This window comes from Eutrigla gurnardus (assembly GCF_963514095.1).
Source record: "Eutrigla gurnardus genome assembly, chromosome: 5".
Taxonomy (NCBI): Eukaryota; Metazoa; Chordata; class Actinopteri; order Perciformes; family Triglidae; genus Eutrigla; species Eutrigla gurnardus.
The window spans coordinates 29,181,706-29,201,357 of record NC_139919.1 but is presented as its reverse complement, the minus strand read 5'-3'; the positions used below and the strand labels follow the sequence as shown (position 1 = coordinate 29,201,357).

Below are 19,652 nucleotides of genomic sequence, written 5' to 3'. Positions count from 1 at the left end.
TGCTCGGCTGCTGCTGCTCGGCTGCTGCTGCTGCTGCTGCTGCTGCTGCTGCTGCTGCTGCTGCTGCTGCTGCTCGGCTGCTGCTGCTGCTGCTGCTGCTGCTGCTCGGCTGCTGCTCGGCTGCTGCTGCTGCTGCTGCTGCTGCTGCTCGGCTGCTGCTGCTGCTGCTGCTGCTGCTGCTGCTGCTGCTCGGCTGTAATGCAAATCGACTGGAGTCAGCTTTTATTTTTGGTAATTCAACAACTCTGAACCAAGGTTCACTCCGAGTGCACGGATCCCCGGGGTGCCACCTGACTCCCCGCTCTCCTCTGGGGGTTTTTTGCGCCATACGTTTTTATTAAAGCTCCGACGGGGGGGCGCTTCAGCACAACCTGTGTCGGATGCTGACTCGGCTCCTCCACGTCGGAGGTGATGCAGAAGCAGTCCCTCCGCTCAAATCTGTTTGTCGTTTAGCTCTTTAATGTATATCTTCCACATTTAGTTTGGACGAGTGTCGGGATGCAGCGATGGTACTGACATTCCAGTACTTTATATCATTACAGTTTGATTTCCATCACATAATCCTCACTTTCTGACTGACAAATTAAAAATACGAGATAATGCTTCCTACATTCTAACTTTGTGTCTTCCTGATACAAACAGAGTAGAGTTAACAGTATGACTGTAAATACTGTATGTAAAGTATTGCCGTATTTATGTATTTGAAGTGTTGACGGAGCAGCTACAATGATAGCATAGCCTCGCAGCCATCAACCAGACTCCATTAAAAAAAACAGCATTTTAAAAGTTGTTTGCTTGTCATGTTGCAGACAGTGTCGGCATCATTTCTATCCATTTATTGAAATTAAATCACAACAAAATAGTTTGTTTTGGGTTCATCCATCGGTAGTAAACCAGCCGATGTGTGTTTTGCTAGATCCAGTGAATTCAGCTCAGTGAAATCCAGCGAGCACCTCTGGGTGACGTTATGAACTCAGACAGGTTATTTCAGCCATGATTGATGAAACATTGTGGGTGTCTACATGGAGGTAACCCCTGTCCTCAATGATGTAGTAAATAATGTGAAATACATGTTTGTGTGTTGTAGGAGATGACCCATTCCTGGCCTCCTCCTCTCACAGCCATACACACCCCTGGGAAGGCGGATCAGACCAAGTTCCCCATCCCCAACAAGGTGAGTACTCCGGGTCTGCCTTCGTCCCTCTACAAACACTTTTCATCCACCGAATCCAGCTGTCTGCTCAGTCAGGCTTTTAGATCACCAGCCCGGTAATTCATGCTTTCTTAGATGTTCTTTCAGTTTCACTTTGCTTGTGTGTGAGTCACTAAGTGGAGAAAAACGCACAAAAAACCCTTCACTCAAACTCCCACCATCACTGAAACTAGCTGCAGTCCGTCACCCAGAATCCTCATTCTGCTAATTGGATGTGATTCATAAATTCACGGCGGCAGAGATCGCTGTGATGGAATCAGATTACCGTCACCTCATCCTGCGCAGTGGCGCAAGTGACAGCCAATGAAATTACAGCGCTAATGAAGAACTGCGAGTTTAATTCACCTGCTTGTCGATTCGTCAGGAAGTGGACGTACTCTGGGAGGGAGACACGTCTGTAGTGTAGCTGTTAATATTTGAATATAAATGTTTGCAAGTCACTCTTAGTAGAGTTTTTAAAAAAGTAATGAATGGTGTTATTAATTGTTGATAAATCTAAAGCTTTATAATCAGTTGTAAGACATGAATAACACACTTTGGGTTGCCAGGTTTGGAAAAATCTAGATCATCAGGTGCTGCAGTCCGACCCAAAGTCCATTTATTAACAAATCATTGATGTTTTACTGTTTTATTAACCTTCAGAAGCAAAACACCTTATTAGAAAGTTTGACTAATGTTTGTTTGACTCCACTCAAAAATTCCACCTTAAAAAAATGAACCCTTAAAACCCACAGTGACACAGATTTAAATATTCTGGAAGGTTCCTTCTTCAGCTTCATAAGTACTAAATGTAAGTTTCAATCCACTTAACAATTATAAAGATTAAATAACGCTTCATTTTTTACATTCTGAACACTATTCTAGTACAAATTTATATGAAACAAGTTATGGAATGATTGAAGATTTCTGTTTCTACATTTAAATAAAAGTAAACATTAAAGTGATGTCAAATTAATAAAATGTATTTAAGAAAGAAAGTCTCTGGGTTTTTATGGGTTTAACTTTAAAAAATTACTTAAACTCAACAAACTGAAATAGTTTGAGTTAAAGAAAGCTTTTTTCCACTTTCTACTTTAACAACTTGGTTTGAGTTGAGAAAAACACCTGTGGTAAAAAAATAAAAATAAAAAATGAAAATAAGTGTGTTCTCCACATGGACAGTGATAACAAGCGGAGCACTCGAGAAGCCGAACTTCACCCGCCGAAACATCACAAGAGAATGACATCCTGGCTCCGCCCCCTCACTGTTCCTAGGTGACGTCTGAGAAGTAGAAACACCACAACCGAGATGCCCTAAAAGGAAGGGACGAAAAAGAATTGCCTCTTCAGAAGATAGATGCAGGTTTCTGAAACGCTTCCCGCCGCCTCCTAATGTAAACAGTCGGAGTGTTCGTCACATTAAAACCAACATAAACGCCGCATTCAAACATTCATCTCGCGGGAAACGCCGGTAATATTCTGACTGAAACAGCAGGGGTTTTTAACCGCCTGCCGAAACGCTTAATATGCAAAAACATCACATGGGGGACGATGTCAGAAAAGAGCCGGCCACGTGGAGGCGGAGGCAGGAATCTGACCCGTAGTTAATGAATGAGGGCCCGCTGGCGTCACGCTCATCCTGCCGGTGAGTTGTTTTTTAGAGATGAGGTCGGCACGGGGAAGATGAGAGGATCTGAATTCTGTGTAATGGCATCGTTGTACTGCTGTGAAATCAATAATGACATCTGTTGGTTTATTCATTCTCTCTCTCTCTCTCCCCCTCTGTCTCTCTCTCCAGGAGCCGCAGCATGTGACCTCGGGCTACAACACCCAGAGTAAGTTTCCCAGCATCCAGCAACACGCTCGCTCTCTGGTAATTAACGGTGAGGAGGCCGTGAAGGCAGCACGACCCGGAAGAAAAAACAAGAGAAGCAGCTTGATGTTGAAATGAGTTTACCAGCCAGCCTCGGTCTGCAAACATTCCTTCTCCAGCGTTTATCTCTCCGTGTTCATCTGAGCAAGCAATCACACAAAACATGCTTTTCAGCGTACAAGTTAAATTGGTTTTGATTGATTCAGAGTCCCTTTTTTCCATTTGTTAAAAGCAGTGAGCGAGTGCTCACCCACAGGTGCACCGACGTTTTATCAGCCGGCGACACACTGTGATCTGCTGCCATTCATGGACAATTAAACATGGCGGATCATTTATCTTTTCCTAGCTCGCTCTTTGAGTGGTGAGCAGAGACGACCGGGTGCTGGGGTCTGAACCTGCAGGGTGCTGGGGTCTGAACTGACCGGGTGCTGGGGTCTGAACCTGCAGGGTGCTGGGGTCTGAACCTGCAGGGTGCTGGGGTCTGAACCTGCAGGGCGCTGGTGTCTGAACCTGCAGGGCGCTGGGGTCTGAACCTGCAGGGTGCTGGGGTCTGAACCTGCAGGGTGCTGGGGTCTGAACCTGCAGGGTGCTGGGGTCTGAACCTGCAGGGCGCTGGGGTCTGAACTGACCGGGTGCTGGGGTCTGAATCGACCGGGTGCTGGGGTCTGAACCTGCAGGGTGCTGGGGTCTGAACCTGCAGGGTGCAGGGATCTGAACCTGCAGGGTGCTGGGGTCTGAACCTGCAGGGTGCTGGTGTCTGAACCTGCAGGGTGCTGGGGTCTGAACCTATTTCAAGTTACAATTAAATCCATCCAAAATGTTTAAATCACTCAAGCCTACGATCTATATCTGGATATCTAAATAACCAAAAATCACACATCATCAGTAAGACGAGGTGTGAATCCACGAAGAACACATCCTGCTTATCAAGTGATTTCAAAATGTGTTGCTTCAGTTGACCAACGGCATATTTGTTGACAAGTTGCCCAACTCTCAAACCAATTAACACTTAGAAATCCGATCACAATGTAAACGTATTTTAAGAGTGATTCTTTGGAATCCTGTTCCTGCTTTTAAAATATTCTTCTGCTTCCAATCAATCCTTTTACTTGTATTGTAGGGTGTATTGTGTTATATGTTCTATGTTTTCATATGGTCTAACCGGGTCTCTCTTATGAATGAGTCTCAATGAGATCCCCTGTATTAATGGAGGTCACAGACTGAGGATGCTCGTTAAGACCGGGTGTGAATCCAACAACGCTGTCACAGATAACGTGTCTGGCTGCTAAACGGCCTCATCTCGTACGTTTCACACGTCGCTTCAAACTGATGGACTCTTTGCAAATAGAAATCTAAAGTCTGGAAAGAGAAAAGCATTAAACACTGAATTAACAAACATTAAAAAAGAAACCACTTGTCACTTGGTGACAACCTGTTACAAACTGCTATGTGGATGATTGAAAGCTTTTCTTTTTTCTTCTTTTTGGCAAAGAAAAATGTAGATTTGGCAGAATGACCCTTTAAATACCTGATTAATTAAGAGTTGATGCCTTGAACAATTGACTAATACAAGCAGAGATATTGAAGGGATGTCTACCTACACGTCCGTCTGCGTATGAAGATGTCTGTTGATAGAATCCCTGTTTTCCTCTCATGATATGTATCATTATATAACCCAGCGCTGCATTTAGTACATGAACTGTGTTTTCTCACTCCGAGGCATCAGATCATCAAACGCTCCTCTGAACTGGTGCTCTGGCGCTAACCCCCATCTTGTAGTGTGTTGAGATCGTTGTGATGTACATGAAGCTGAAATATTCCCCCCACTGGCGGCTTCTTTCTCTCTGATATCAACAGAAGAAAAACACAACTGACTAGAATATAAAAATACAGCCTTCTGCTCTAAACGTCCGTGTTTCCATTTGGAAAATGAATCATCACCTCAAGTTCTTTTTTCTTTGTTGTTGTCAGGCGCTGCATTTCAGTTTCTGCTGTTGCCAAAGCAAAAAGCAGAAACTCACACTAATTACATCAAAGTGGTGTGTGTGTTTTTTCCAGTGTGACAATAGTAATCAGGGTTTTCAATTTTAGTGTGGTGATTTAAAGGTTTGGAAAGTGCTTGGATTCAGAATAAAATGTGTGTTGTATGTGATGACATCTATGATAGAACAGAGAAAAGAAGATCTCCATATTTTCTGGACTGAAAACAGCATTTTCTGACATTTCTTTATGAAAAATGACTTTTGATGATGAACAGATGATGAAAATAGTTGGTGATTATATTTCTGTGGATCTGTTAGTGGAATTAGTTTTCCTTTCATTTGTGGTCCTTCTGTAAAAAGCTGTCTCCAAACATCATGTTGGTTGTTCAGAGGACAATAACATCTCATTTAATGTGAGGAACAAGTGACAGAATAAGTAGACTGAATACTGACCATTGGATTGATACAAATATGGAGTTTACCACAGCTGGAAGGTGCTGGAAAAGCATGGAAATGCACCTTGAAGTGCTTGAAAGGTGCTTGAATTTGACTCCTTGTCATAACTGCGGCGCTGCTTGAACGTGCTGTTTTGTGTTGCAGAGCGATGTCCGGTGTCGGCTAACAAGCCTGCTGTGAAACCGCCGACGGCTCCACAGAAGTCGTGAGTATCTCTGACACACTCGCACATGAACGGATCCCGACCAGGAGAGATTATGGGGAGGAAAGTCAAAAGCTTTAATCAGAATTCAGTTCTTTATATCATAATGTATATATTATATAATTTAGACCAACATCACAAGCACTTTTTCTAAATGAATGAGATTCTTTTCTCAAAATGATGAGATGGAGTTGCTCTTAATTTTGAGTTAACGACACAAATCGAACTCTCTTTAACTTGAGAGCTCGATTTCCTTCTCTTTGTCTTTTAACATAACATGCACGGAGCCATCGAGTGCATTTTCAGGAATCTGCTGGAAATCACGCTGCTAACATTAGCTTAATTAGCTGAGCAGGAAAGTTAATAGTTATCCAATCAGTTTAAAACATTTAAAACCCAAATCCACCTTTTTTATGAGTTTTTGCCTCCTTCAAACGTTTCGCTTCCTCTCCTTTAATTTATTCTCCATCCGAGGAAAGAGATTTTTATGCTTTATCCACTGTCATATTAAATGAGAGTTTTCAAGTGCTATGTGCGATGCATTATTTATTCATTTCATGAAAAGCTAATTAAAAAATGTGGCAAGCGCGGTGTCAGACAGGAGCTTTTGATAATGAAGAAGACTTGATGGCCAAGAGATGATGCAAAAATCCTGCAAGTTTGGGAAAAAAAGTCAGCCGACAGTTAGCAGTCAGTCAGCGGCGGGTCAGCGTGTTAACGCTCATTTCCTCCTCCGTGGCGGCGGAGTCGCACCCTTCATTACATCCGTGGCTGAGTGCACGGTTTAGCCTCCAAAGCCGATAAGCTTATTTCTTCTGATTGCCATTGTTTGCCTGGAGGTGTCATTTTCCAGCATTTTGTATTTGAGCATGAATGCTGCTTTGTTTATTAGGGTGAAATAAATGTTATTGGTTCAAAACAATGCCTAGTTTACTGCCGCCATTAAGCCATTCTCTGTTTCTACGAGCTGAAGAGATCTGTCTGGTAATTGAGGCTCAGCGCTATTTTATTTACTGAATGTTTATGTCTGACCATCACAGAAAACACAGTAATCCCCACAAATAAGCCGTACCCTGAATGCCCCGTTAGGAACCACAGCGAGCCGAGGCTGCTGCACCTTCCCGTTCCGCTCCGATCCGATCACATGAAGGCGACGCTTGTCCGGTTCACGTCCTGCCGGCAGCAACAGAAAGACACAACCCAGAGAACGGCCGTTTGTTGCCGTTGTTATCGCTGAGCTCTCGAACGGCGGCGTCGGACTTGAACGCCTCGGTAGAGCAAGTCTGTAACGATTGAACGGTAGCGTAATTCAGGTCTGCCACGTGAATGCAACATTTGAATTACCCTCGGGATATCCATCCATCCATCCATCCATCTATCATCCATCTATCATCCATCTATCCATCCATCCATCCATCCATCCATCTATCCATCCATCCATCCATCCATCCATCCATATATCATCCATCCACTCATTCTGACGTAAAAGGGGACAGATTCTTCTTCTACGATACAATTATGCTTTTTTTCCTTTAAGAATCAGGTCCAGTATCAGTGAGAAGAGCCAGGCCAGACTCCTTTAATAAAAACTGTATCATTTTAGGTAAAGCTAGAAAGGTGACTGCTGTAACTAAACATGGGACGATATGAACATTTAATTCTGGTCAAAAATGATTATGATTCCTTCCTTTTTAGTGAAAAGCAAACAATCTTGACTAAGATGATCATAAACTGAGACGCCGTCTGTTGTTAAACGGTTGTGATTCTGTAAAGCTGTCGTCGGGACGGTTTTAAATCAGTGTGAAGGTTGATAACAAACGGGTCTTCTGTTCAGGTGAGGCTGATGAAGAAAGAATAACACAATCAGCTGTGTAGATGTGTTAGCTGATCCCCACACACATACAGTCGGTGGATTCCCCCCCACTGTGTGTCTGATCGGAGATGATTCACTCAGCTCTGTTAGCACTGGGGGGGGGGGGGGGGGGGGGGGGTAAAGTAGTGAGTGAGTCAGCAGACAGTTAACAGTGGAATAAAACAGGCAATAAAAGGTGTTTTGAGAAAGTTTGAGTCACTGCAAACCACGAGAGGTCCTTGAGCCTGCAGCCGTAACTCCACTCCCAAAATATACCAATGTGAGAGTACTGTGGACAGACGGTGCAGACTCACTCACTCACTCACTCACTGGTTCACTCAAGGACACACGGGAGTGGTTGCATGATTCTCCTGGAGTAGATAATGATGTTTTAGTCAGTTGGATTTGGAGAGAGCATAGACAGCCATAAACTCATGTTTACAATGTTTACTGATTTAATTTGATCTGTATTTTCCTCGAATAAAAAGTACAATAATTACATGATGTGAAATACATCATGTAATGATGAAAAAGACATGAATAAATCAATCAATAAATCTTTCAACTTCGAGGAGGGACAGAAGGAAGCTATGCTCATCATGTCCTGCCCCTTCATTATATTATCACGTATAATTTGCATATAATTTAAATGAACATATAGCTCCTATATCTGTGTGAAAAAGTCATTATCCAAACTGTGAGCTTTATATCCAACTTAGAATAATAACAGAAACAAAACATCAAAGAGATAAGTGGGGTCATTTTCTCATAGCCTTCCATACAATCAGAGAGGCGTCGCCCCCTGATGGCCAGCAGAGAGAATGCAGCTTTAAGGCGCTCCAGCTTTGGCTGTACTCTGCTAGCGCTTTACTTTAAAACACAAAGACTCCATTTCATGGAGGCAATAAGCGCCTCATATAAATGAGATTCTGTGCTTTCGGAGCTCGGCACGTCACGGATGCTTTACTCCATAACTCATTTATATCTGACTGCGTCTTTCCTATAGATGCTTCCACTCTCTTGCATTTAATTCCTTTTCCCTTCCACGCTTCCTCCCCTCTCTCTCCATCATTATCATCTCCATCTCACTCACTATCTCCCTCTCTCCATCTGTCCCTTCTTATGAAATAAAACATGAGTCCATTATTCATTCATTCAAACATATCTATCATCGCCGTGTGCTGCACTGTGCCCCTTATCTGCAAAGCTTCGGTTATTCACGACTCGTACGGCCCCCTCTGAAAACACCACAACACTGGGGAGTGTTTTTTCTTTTTCGTGGTGCAAGCACTGACAAGAGCGGTTCGCGAGGCAGTAAAAAATCCCTTTAGGGGATTCTCCTGTCATAACAATAGCAGTGCCAGCTTAAAATAACAGTAGTTTGTGTGGAAGGTTTATATAAAGCAATAAAACACGGGAGCTTGCCAATGCACAGCACATAAATACTGAATAATTTGTGCGGTAAGGAGCAGGTGATGCTCTGAGGGGGGGTCATGTTATCGACTGTGTCTTGTATATCTTTTTCATAGCCTACATCCATCTATATTGTTAGGATTTCATCTCTAATGCTGGGAGAATAAAACAAACATGACTAATAAATGAAACGGGCCGATAAGCGGGTCTTATTAGAGCCTCCCCCCGTGAATACATCACGATCCTCGCTGGGGGACCGGGTTTCAGCCGAGCACGTCCTCGCCGTCGTTTCCAAGGAATTCTTGGCTGGAGGTCAGCGGTTGTCAGACAGAAAGTTTCCAGGTGAAAAAACAATCTGGCTTTCGTCTCCGAGCTCTAAAAGAAAGTCAAACATCTGGTGGGTTTTTTTAGCGCTGCGTCCACTGTCCACTACCTCATTCCCCCGACATGAAGCGGCCCTCTGCCAGACAGACAGGGAACTACACATCGCCATATTTAGCTTTCAGGGCCACAATAACACGCTTTGTCTCCGTGCAGGATGTTGGAGGATGACCTGAAGATCAGCAGCGACGAGGAGGAGGCCGAGCAGCAGGTGAGCAGCTCCTTCATTATATCCGTGGAGATCATCTTAGTCCTCCATCACATCCACGACATTAAGCCCATCTTTGTAGATGCCACGTTTAATGATTTAATTGGATTTGTCCATTCAGGAATCGGTTCGATCCTCGTTTCTGAAAGCATCCATTACTTTTCTTAATTCATCAGTGGATCTGTGCTTCCGACCGCCGTCAGTCTGCTTTTATTCAGGAGAGGTCTTAAGCTTTCAGTCACAGATGAAAAACAAGTTTCATCCTACCTCTATGTATCTGAAAATGTGGACGTATTGCACCATTTTCATTGAGAGGCCAATTAAAAAGTTTCAGATATGAGCTTTCAGCAGCACCATCAGCTATAAACGACTTACTCAAGGTTTCATTCAGGACAAACATGTCTGATTTCATGGGAGGAAAGATTATAATAACTCATATCGTACACCGAGTCTTTGCAGGGTGCCAGATCTTCTCTTCTCCCCAATTTAACTTTTATTGAACATAGATGAGACAAATCTTCTCATCCAGACTGAAGTCGACCTTATTGTGGTCAACAAACTGAGAGTTCCAGTGAAGTCATGACACTGAAGTGTTTACGTTCATGTTCTCATAAAGGATCTCCTCTTACCGAGTCACTGTAGAGTGAACCACTTGGCAAGGCTTCATAAAGGTTTTGTGCCTTTTTGAATGTGGGTTTTAAACTATTAAACAGCACCACAAAAAATAGGTCTTCCAGGTGAGATTTTTCCTAAATAATTTCTATTTTTATAAGTTATTTAAGATTGCCATTAGTTATGATTCTCATACATGTAATATATTAAATGTATAACATGTAGTTGAGAGTTAAAGAGGACCTTTTATGCCTTTTTCCTTTAGTGTGTTCATCATTTTTTGTCCACCTCCAAATGGACAGAAACCAAAAAACATCTCACTAGAAATCCTGACTTTTCTTCAGTAACGCTGTGATGTCATCAAGGAACACATTTGCATAATATCTGCAGTGTTGAAGAACAAGTGGCTGAAATTAAGTTTGGTTGACCAATCACAGCAGAGATGACCAATCAGAGCAGACGTGGCTTTTTGGGAGGGAGGGACAGGAGCTCAAACAGGGAAAGATAGTGATTTTTGAGCATTAAAGCGTGTAAACGTGTTCTAGTATTGAAATACAAGTACACACCAGAAACAGGAGCATGATAGTCCCCTTTAAGACCGGCGAGGACTCACACACCTGTGGCTGATGTGATCGGGTTAGTTATTTTTACTTTAAGATTTGAAAGATTAATTTAGTTTTAATAGCTTACTTTAAGTTGATGGGATTATCAGTTGATGGTAATTAAAGATTCTTAGAGACTAATTATTCTAGGGGACACAGTAATGATTTGAGGTCAGAATTAAAACTTTAAAAGGCCCTACCTACTACATCGTTAGTTGATGATTAGTAGATGATTTGTTTTTGGTTTGTGTTTCCCCCCCATGTTGTAGTTCGTGTCCATGGGTCAGAGGTCGCGTTTGTCAAATCCACAGCGTTGTGCGTGTGAGCGATGCAGCCGCTCCTCTCGGCTTGTTTTTTTTCCGGTATTGTAAACTGGCTCGGTGGTCGTCTCTCCTCTAATCACTATCATCATGGACTAATGATGCCAAAGATGAGCTCAAAGCAGTCAGCGTGGGGGCTGTCACGCTGCCCCCCCCCCCCCCCCCCCCCACCGCTCGGATGGATATCAGCGCTCGGCAAAAAGAAACCACCAGATATTTTTGCCGTTGATGAAAAGATACCGATTCCTCTCATCCCCTTTTAACTCTCCTTGTGATTGTGTAATTACAACGATGGCAGATATTATAATTATAAATGATTGTGGCAGGTCATTTATAGTGGTTTTTAGTTATTATAATTATGCAGAAATGAGATTTGTTAATTACAGAGCGAGTGCATTCTGGACTATAGCAAGTGGCTTCCTTAATCACCGAGGTTACGTATGATTACTCTTAGTGTTCGGATGAGTGGACACTCCATTCTGTCTGTCTGAATGCAGCATAATGCCTTTACCCTTTCTTAAACACGCAGGGACGACAAATTACCTGAATAATATATTATTTGTTTATTGTTGTTAATGTCAGAGTAGATTACACAGTGTGAATTCGTTGTTTCAAATCCGCCCAATATATTAGCTTCAAGTTTTTTAGGCTATGCGACCTTTGACCTCTCCCCCATAGAAACCAAAAGAACGCCTCACTAGAAATCGTGACTGGGTGTCATCAAGTAACACGTTTGCATAATATCTGCAGAGTTAAAGAACAAGTGGCTGAAATTCATTTTGGTTGACCAATCACAGCAGAGACGACCAATCAGAGCAGATGTGGCTTTTTGGGAGGGAGGGACAGGAGCTCAAACAGAGCGTTTCAGAGAGAGGCTGAGAGGAGAGGAGGCGTTTCCGCATCCGCCGTGTGTGAACACATGCTGCGTTCAAGTGCTCCTCTTAAGCTCCGACATAGCCAATTCAGAGAGAAAAACAAAGCATGGAAACATGACATTTTATTGCAAAACTGAAAATACCTCAATTGACAAGTATGTATTGAACCGAGGCGTACCGTACGGTTCAATATTCCAGGAGAACCGTTGCATCCTTAATGTAAATATTGTCGTCAGTCTCTTCCTGTTTGTCTGATCAACATAAAAGGAGAGCGAATAAAGAAAAAACAGAGAAAACGAGTAACATGGTGGGAGAGAGAGAGAAAGGCGACAGCAGATGAGACGGTAACAATGCAGAGAGCAGACGGAGATAAAGACGGAAAGAAGCCGAGCGAGAGACAAAGAGATAGAATGGAGAGAGAGAGATGAATTCAGTGGTATTTTTCTGCACATGCTGTTAACAGGCTTATAGCAAATGAGTGCATGGTGTATTATGAAGCTTTTATAGCCCGAAGTATCACACACACACACACACACACACACACATTCTTAATCAAATACACAAATACAAGCACATACAGTGTACACAAGCCGACTTATACTGTGAACATTTACACCAGCAAACACATAAGTATAAACACATGCTGACACGCACACACACACACACACACACACACACACGCTGATACACACTGTCATTAGTATGCTGTGGCACAACGCTGTGAGGGCAGCAGAGGAGTATGATGAATATGTTTTTGGCACAGAGCAAAGAGATGGAGGAGAGGAGGGAATTGAAAGAAAGAGCGGAGGAAGGAGGGATGAAAGAGAGATGGTGGGGGAGAGAGAGGACAGGAAATGAGAGATGCTAGGAAAAGAGAGTGATGTTCCTAATGACTTTAGAAACTGACGGGAAAAAACAGCAAACCCAATTACCGCTGCAGGACTGTCCTTTGTCTCTCTATCTCGCCGTTTCTCTCGGCGAGCTTGCGATGACAGATCACCTCGGTCAGAGCAAAGTCGAGCTTAAAAGCTCCGTCTTTATATAAAAATACAGTTGCAGCAGGTAAAAAAAAAAAGATGTGGTCACGTCTGCTGCTGCTACACACTGTGGCACAGTCGGCTGGCTGCACAAATATTTAGACAGCTTTCCTGAGGTGTTGTGTGGTATATATGTACTGTTATATGACATAGTACAACTAAACCGAAGGGAAACATCACAGGACATTAAACTGTGTAGATTTAAAAGAACGTACGGCTTAAAGAAATAAAGAGTCATGGTGTCCAGGGATCGCCCAGGAATCTGGTTAGGGGAGGTGTTTAGTGCTGCACACATCCAACAAGGTCTGGGTGGCAACCTCCAGTCCTGAGAAGTGAAGCTGAGGCTGAAGTGCCTTAACACTTGCAGCCTCAGCATGCATCATAACATGCATAATCTCTGCTGGCCACCAGAGGGCGACTCCTCTCTGGTTGTATAGAAGTCTATGAGAAAATGGTCCTACTTCTCTCTTGATGTATTATCTCAGTAAACATTGTAAACATGAGTTTATGGTCTCAATCTCTAGTTTCAAGTCTTCTTCAATCCAGCATGATGTTCATTTAGTACATTATGGTCCATTTAGAGTCCACCAGACCAGAAAGCAGGGGATGCTTTAGGGGGCGGGGCTTACCTGCTGATTGACAGGTCGCTACTATGCTACCAATGCTAGTTAGCTACTAAAATGACTTTAACATTTAGCTGTAAAGTTGACCTTGAATTATGAAGCTAACTTTTTTAGCAGCTTCACACCAGAATCCAAATGGATCCAGAATAAAAACCAAAATGTCGAATTTGCATGAGGTCATGGAATCTTATAAATAAGTGTAATAATTTCATCTGGCAGTAGTTTCTTTAGAGAACACTGTGAGCTTAAAATAAGGAAGTGTTTAGATTACTTCTGCTTTGTTTTTGTTTGTGGTGCCTCTCACCTGGTATGATCACCAGCTGCTGCTAACGAGGCTTTATCATACATAAATGTGTTGTCATGTTGGTTTGGGAGGTCGGACTTCATTAAGTCCTGTCATATCAGTCAAATATTAGCAGCACTGATCTAGTTGCCCATTTCATTAGGAATACATTTTAAAATGGTATTAATGACCTACAAGGCCGAGGGCAGTCTGACTCTAGATTCTATTAAATAACTAACAAACAAGGATCCAAAGCTTTTATCTGGTCTGGTTAGTGGACCTGCATTCATAAAGAGCTCTTCTACTCAGTGGAGCTTTGAATGTCAATAGAAAGGGACAGTCCAACCTTAGCGGCTCGGTCCGATCCACTTTACTTGACAAAAAGTTCACAGGATTTAAATATACCTTGGATATGGCTTATCATTTAAAGAAATAATAAATGATTACACGCTGCAAAATCAAGAAACCGCTTTGATTGTAGAACGAAAAAAAAAAAGCGAAGGCTGCTCCTCGACCTTGAAACAGAGATGACTTGTAACAGATGGTCAGCACAAACTACAGCAGACAAGTGTGTGTGTGTGTGTGTGTGTGTGTGTGTGTGTGTGTGTGTGTGTGTGTGTATGTATGTGTATGTGTATGTGTATGTGTGTGTGTGTGTGTGTGTGGTGTGTGTGTGTGTGTGTGTGTGTGTGTGTGTGTGTGTGTGTGGTGTACAGGCAGGCATCGATCAGCGAGTCCAAAAGGTCGCTGAATTAAGTGGAAGGGGTGAAAGCGGGCGAGGCTGTGTAAATAGAGGAACCATCTCTGGTCGACGTCTGTTTCCTGCTGGACTCGGCTGATGTCACACGAGTCAAACCAACTCTGGTTTGACTCGGCTGATGTCACACGAGTCAAACCCACTCTGGTTTGCGATCGTCCGTCTCATCGTGCATTAATTTGGCTCTGAAAGATCAAAACAGCACAGTTTGATGCCGGGGTCAATATACGTTTTATTTCATTTGATCTGTTTTTCCCTTGAATACAAAGTACAATATTTACATGACATGAAATACATATAACAAAAGGAGGAAGCTTATCTTGTCTTTACATTATGACTTTTGTGTTGTTTTGTGTTGCACAAGTTAAAACCCAGCAGCTGCTCATATTTGCAGCGGTGCAACCTCAGTGCAAGAGTTGCATCAGGACGTGAGGGATTTGAACCCCCGGTGTTCAGGTGTTTAGGGATGCTTTATGAAGCGTCTGGCGTAGCAGTGAAGTGACACGGAGCGACGGACTCATTGTTCGGCGTGCAGTCGAAGGTAGTGCGGAGGCGGTGGTTCTTTAAAGCCTTATTAAAGCTGCGTCGCCCACGTGAGAGAACAACGGGCGACGAGGATCCGGAGGTTTTAACCAATAAAAATGGATCACGTACAAAGAGCTTTCCCTCTCTGAAGCTTTACGGTCTGAATTGTCTTGCTTTGGATAAAAGATGCCCCTCTTTGGTGACCGAGGAGATTGAGTGAATAAATACTGGTCGGGTTGCTCTTGTTTATTTTTATTTAAATCCAAGTAAAGCCACCAGCTAGCTGAATATATTCACTGGCGGATCCTCTCCGTGAGCCCTGCAAGCCTCCTCAAAGCCAAAGATCTGAGGAGGTTTGGTTGTTTTCCGGCCTGCAGCTACGCATCGATCCATCAGAAAGTCCACCGGTCCGGTTAATCACCTCCCGTCTCCGAGAGGGAGACAGCAAGCCGGCGGGGCTTTTTTGTTTTTCGTTTAGAGTAATTCATTTTAATTGTCGGGTTTCGGCGCTTGAAGATGAATTAACGGCGGATATTTAACAGAAACGGAGTCCGTGGTTGTTGTTGTTGTTGTTGTAATTGATGTAGTCATGTACAAAATTGACTCTTGAGTCGACGGAGGGTGAGAAGGGGGAGAAGGGGGAGAAGGGGGGGGGGGGGTATGAATAGAAATGAAGGAGGAAACAAAGGGAGGATGGAGAGAAGATCAAGTTGTTTTTCTGGTTTTAAGACAATTAAAGTCGTTCTGTTGTTCTGTGAGAAGCTGGATCCTTTTCTTCAAGTTGTATTGATTAGTATGATTTATCCTGTAGTGTGTGTGTGTGTGTGTGTGTGTGTGTGTGTGTGTGTGTGTGTGTGTGTGTGTGTGTGTGTGTGTGTGTGTGTGTGTGTGTGTGTGTGTGTGTGTGTGTGTGTGTGTGTGTGCAGTGTATATGTGTAGAACTAGGCTGTATACCCCAAGATATATTATTATTTGTCGTTGTTGTGACAAATAATAATAGAAACAAATATTATGTTTCTTATTGTGTCATTCCCAACCCACGTGTAAGACTAAAATACTTTATTCTTATATGAGTTGGGTTTTTTTATACATATATTAAAAATAAATATTACTTTTTCCCTTAAAAATATTTTTCTTTAAAAGTTTTATTTTTTATTATTCTGACTTTTTTTTTAGTAAACCTTTTTTGGGGATGACTTTTTTATTATTATTACTTCTAAGGGTATGATAACATTCTTAAATACTATCTACTGAAATGCACCAACATTAACAAATAACCAACTGCTCCGTAATGGACCGTTTCAATGTACTTGTTTAACAGTAGTAGTAGTAGTAGTAGTAGTAGTAGTAGTAGTAGTAGTAGTAGTAGTAGTAGTAGTAAGATTGGCAGTAGCTGTAGTATTTGTCTCTATTAATAATTCCACACCTTTTGCAGAAAGAAAATTTGTTGCTACAAACACACATCTTCCGTATTGAGTGTACTTCTACATACTTCATAAATTACATTGAAGTATCGGCGGATTGTTGAAGCAGATCATCATTATATCTTCATATCATTATATCTTCATGTCATTATATCTTCATATCATTTCATCTGTCAGCAGTGAATTCATCATCAAACAGTCGCCACTAAAGTCTTTATGTCTGAGTGTAAGAATCTAACCTTCAGTTGTTCTGTGTGTGTGTGTGTGTGTTGTGTGTGTGTGTGTGTGTGTATTGACAGGTGTCTGACAAACCCAAAGCCAGAGGAACAGCCCTGAGGTAAGACACACCCTGTGTTGTAACAGTGCATGTGGATGTCCAGACCTTCTGCTGACCCACAGAACCAAGCAGGCCGGTCTTTATTTGAGTTTATTTGATGTTTTTTTTCACTGAAGAGCATCAAATGTAAAGTGATACCTTAGTGTGCTTAGTGCTTTTTTTTACCAGCGTATGGTGAATCTGTGATATGAAATGTTCCTACGGCCCGGGTCTACTTGAATCCAGACGGATGAGAACATGTTGGAGTAGAAACATGAAGTCCTTCATGTGCAGAGATGTTCGTTTGGATGTGAAAGCGTGTTTCCTGCTGATTTGGAGACTCGTTGGTGTAAACGAGTCGTAGTCTGAGGACGTTTCACTAAATCATCGTCCTTCTGCAGTCTCTGTGAAGTCCACCAAACAAGCAGCTATAAATACATGCTCTCTGCCCTGAAACACGGGCGGAGCAGCCGTGGTCAGGGTGGATGTGTCTCTGTAGTCGTCGCCGCCACCGCCGTGAGCGTTGCTAAGGTCAAAGGTCAAAGACGTCATCGAGACTGCAGCCATCTCGTTAAATCCAGAAAGACGACAGGGCTGAGGTCAAAGATCCTGTCTGAAGGTTGTTTGCTTCCATAACCTCACTCACCACTGCACTCACACACTCACCGCTCTGCACTCACACACTCACAGCTCTGCACTCACACACTCACCGCTCTGCACTCACACACTCACCGCTGCACTCACACACTCACCGCTCTGCACTCACACACTCACCGCTGCACTCACACACTCACCGCTCTGCACTCACACACTCACCGCTGCACTCACACACTCACCGCTGCACTCACCGCTGCACTCACACTCACCGCTGCACTCACACACTCACCGCTGCACTCACACACTCACCGCTGCACTCACACTCACCGCTCTGCACTCACACACTCACCGCTGCACTCACACTCACTGCTCTGCACTCACACACTCACCGCTGCACTCACACTCACCGCTCTGCACTCACACACTCACCGCTGCACTCACACACTCACCGCTGCACTCACACACTCACCGCTGCACTCACACACTCACTGCTGCACTCACACACTCACCGCTGCACTCACACACTCACTGCTGCACTCACACACTCACCGCTGCACTCACACTCACCGCTCTGCACTCACACACTCACCGCTGCACTCACACTCACCGCTGCACTCACACACTCAACGCTCTGCACTCACACTCACCACTGCACTCACACTCACCGCTCTGCACTCACACTCACCACTGCACTCACACTCACCGCTCTGCACTCACACTCACCACTGCACTCACACTCAACGCTCTGCACTCACACTCACCACTGCACTCACACTCAACGCTCTGCACTCACACTCACCACTGCACTCACACTCACCGCTCTGCACTCACACTCACCACTGCACTCACACTCACTGCTGCACTCACACACTCACAGGTCCAGGTGGCTTTTTGACGTTTAAAGACATTTTATGTCCTCGTTTGTAGCCGTTTTATTCTGTTTTTGTCTAGACTGACACCAGAATCTCATTTCAGCATAAATTCTCTGGATAATGCCAATTTGTAATTGAGAGGTAACAGTCTGGAAGAAAGAAACTCTGGAGTTGATGAAGTTACGTTCTGTGTGGGCGACACGTCGTTGTCTTCCTGTAACATCGTGTCACCTAATTAATCATTAGGATGGGGGGGGGGGGGGGGGGGGATCTGTAAAACCATCAGTTTTTTTTAGCACCCAGATCCATTTTTTATTAGTTCATCCTTTCTTGCTGGTGACGTGTTGTAAAGCTCAGCCTGGTGCATAAGAATATAAGAATCTTTTATAAATGAGGCTCCTTGTGTTCACAGTCTGAGGGCATTAGTATGCAAGTCTGTGTGTGTGTGTGTGTGTGTGTGTGTGTGTGTGTGTGTGTGTGTGTGTGTGTGTGTGTGTGTGTGTGTGTGTGTGTGTGTGTGTCTGTCTGTGTGTGTGTGTGTGTGTGTGTGTGTGTGTGTGTGTGTGTGCGTGTGCGAGTGCGTGCCCCAGGCCATGTGTTACTCTGCTACCACTAATGAGCCCATTCACTCTGCAGCCCAATCTACTGAGCACCACACACACATATCCAGAGGGATGCTGGGACTCGAGATGCTGCAAGCGTTCTGCTGGCTATATTCCCCATGGAGAGCATCACACACACACACACACACACACACACACACACACACACACACACACACACACACACACACACTCCTCACACCATTCACACAGACACACACTTTTTTTTTTTAAATCCTTGCTCTGACAACCTCACCCACATACCAATCGTTATTCTGCTGCCACACACACACACACACACACACACACAGACAAAACCACCCACCCTATTCAACCTACTGTAGTGTATATTGTCATTTTTATATTTCTGTTATCTTTAATCTCTCTGCTGTCTGTCCCTGTATTTTCTCCATTATGGCCCATCTTGTCTCATATTCATAAATAAACACCCTGGTGAGGAAACATGGCTGGAGTGACGCAGCTCTGCCTATTAATTCTAATCATTTTAGCACTAGTAATAGCATTAAGTGTGTGAGCTGAGAAAGGTTTGAGTCCTCAGGCTGCATGACTCCAATGTATTCCCGTGACAACGGGAGGAGAGAGAGTTAGCACGCTCACATGGTCGCTGCAGACGTTGCTAACAAGCTA

The 19,652-nt window shown here is 43.6% G+C and overlaps 1 protein-coding gene across 1 annotated transcript in view; it reads left to right on the top strand.

The window, feature by feature from the left end:
• Window positions 1-19,652, top strand: part of aff2 (AF4/FMR2 family, member 2) — a 127,388-nt gene that overhangs the window by 72,420 nt on the left and 35,316 nt on the right. The window contains 5 exon segments of the mRNA XM_084009454.1: window positions 1,088-1,174; window positions 2,991-3,027; window positions 5,648-5,708; window positions 9,508-9,562; window positions 16,917-16,954. Of these exon segments, the coding sequence (XP_083865580.1) occupies window positions 1,088-1,174; window positions 2,991-3,027; window positions 5,648-5,708; window positions 9,508-9,562; window positions 16,917-16,954 (278 nt within the window).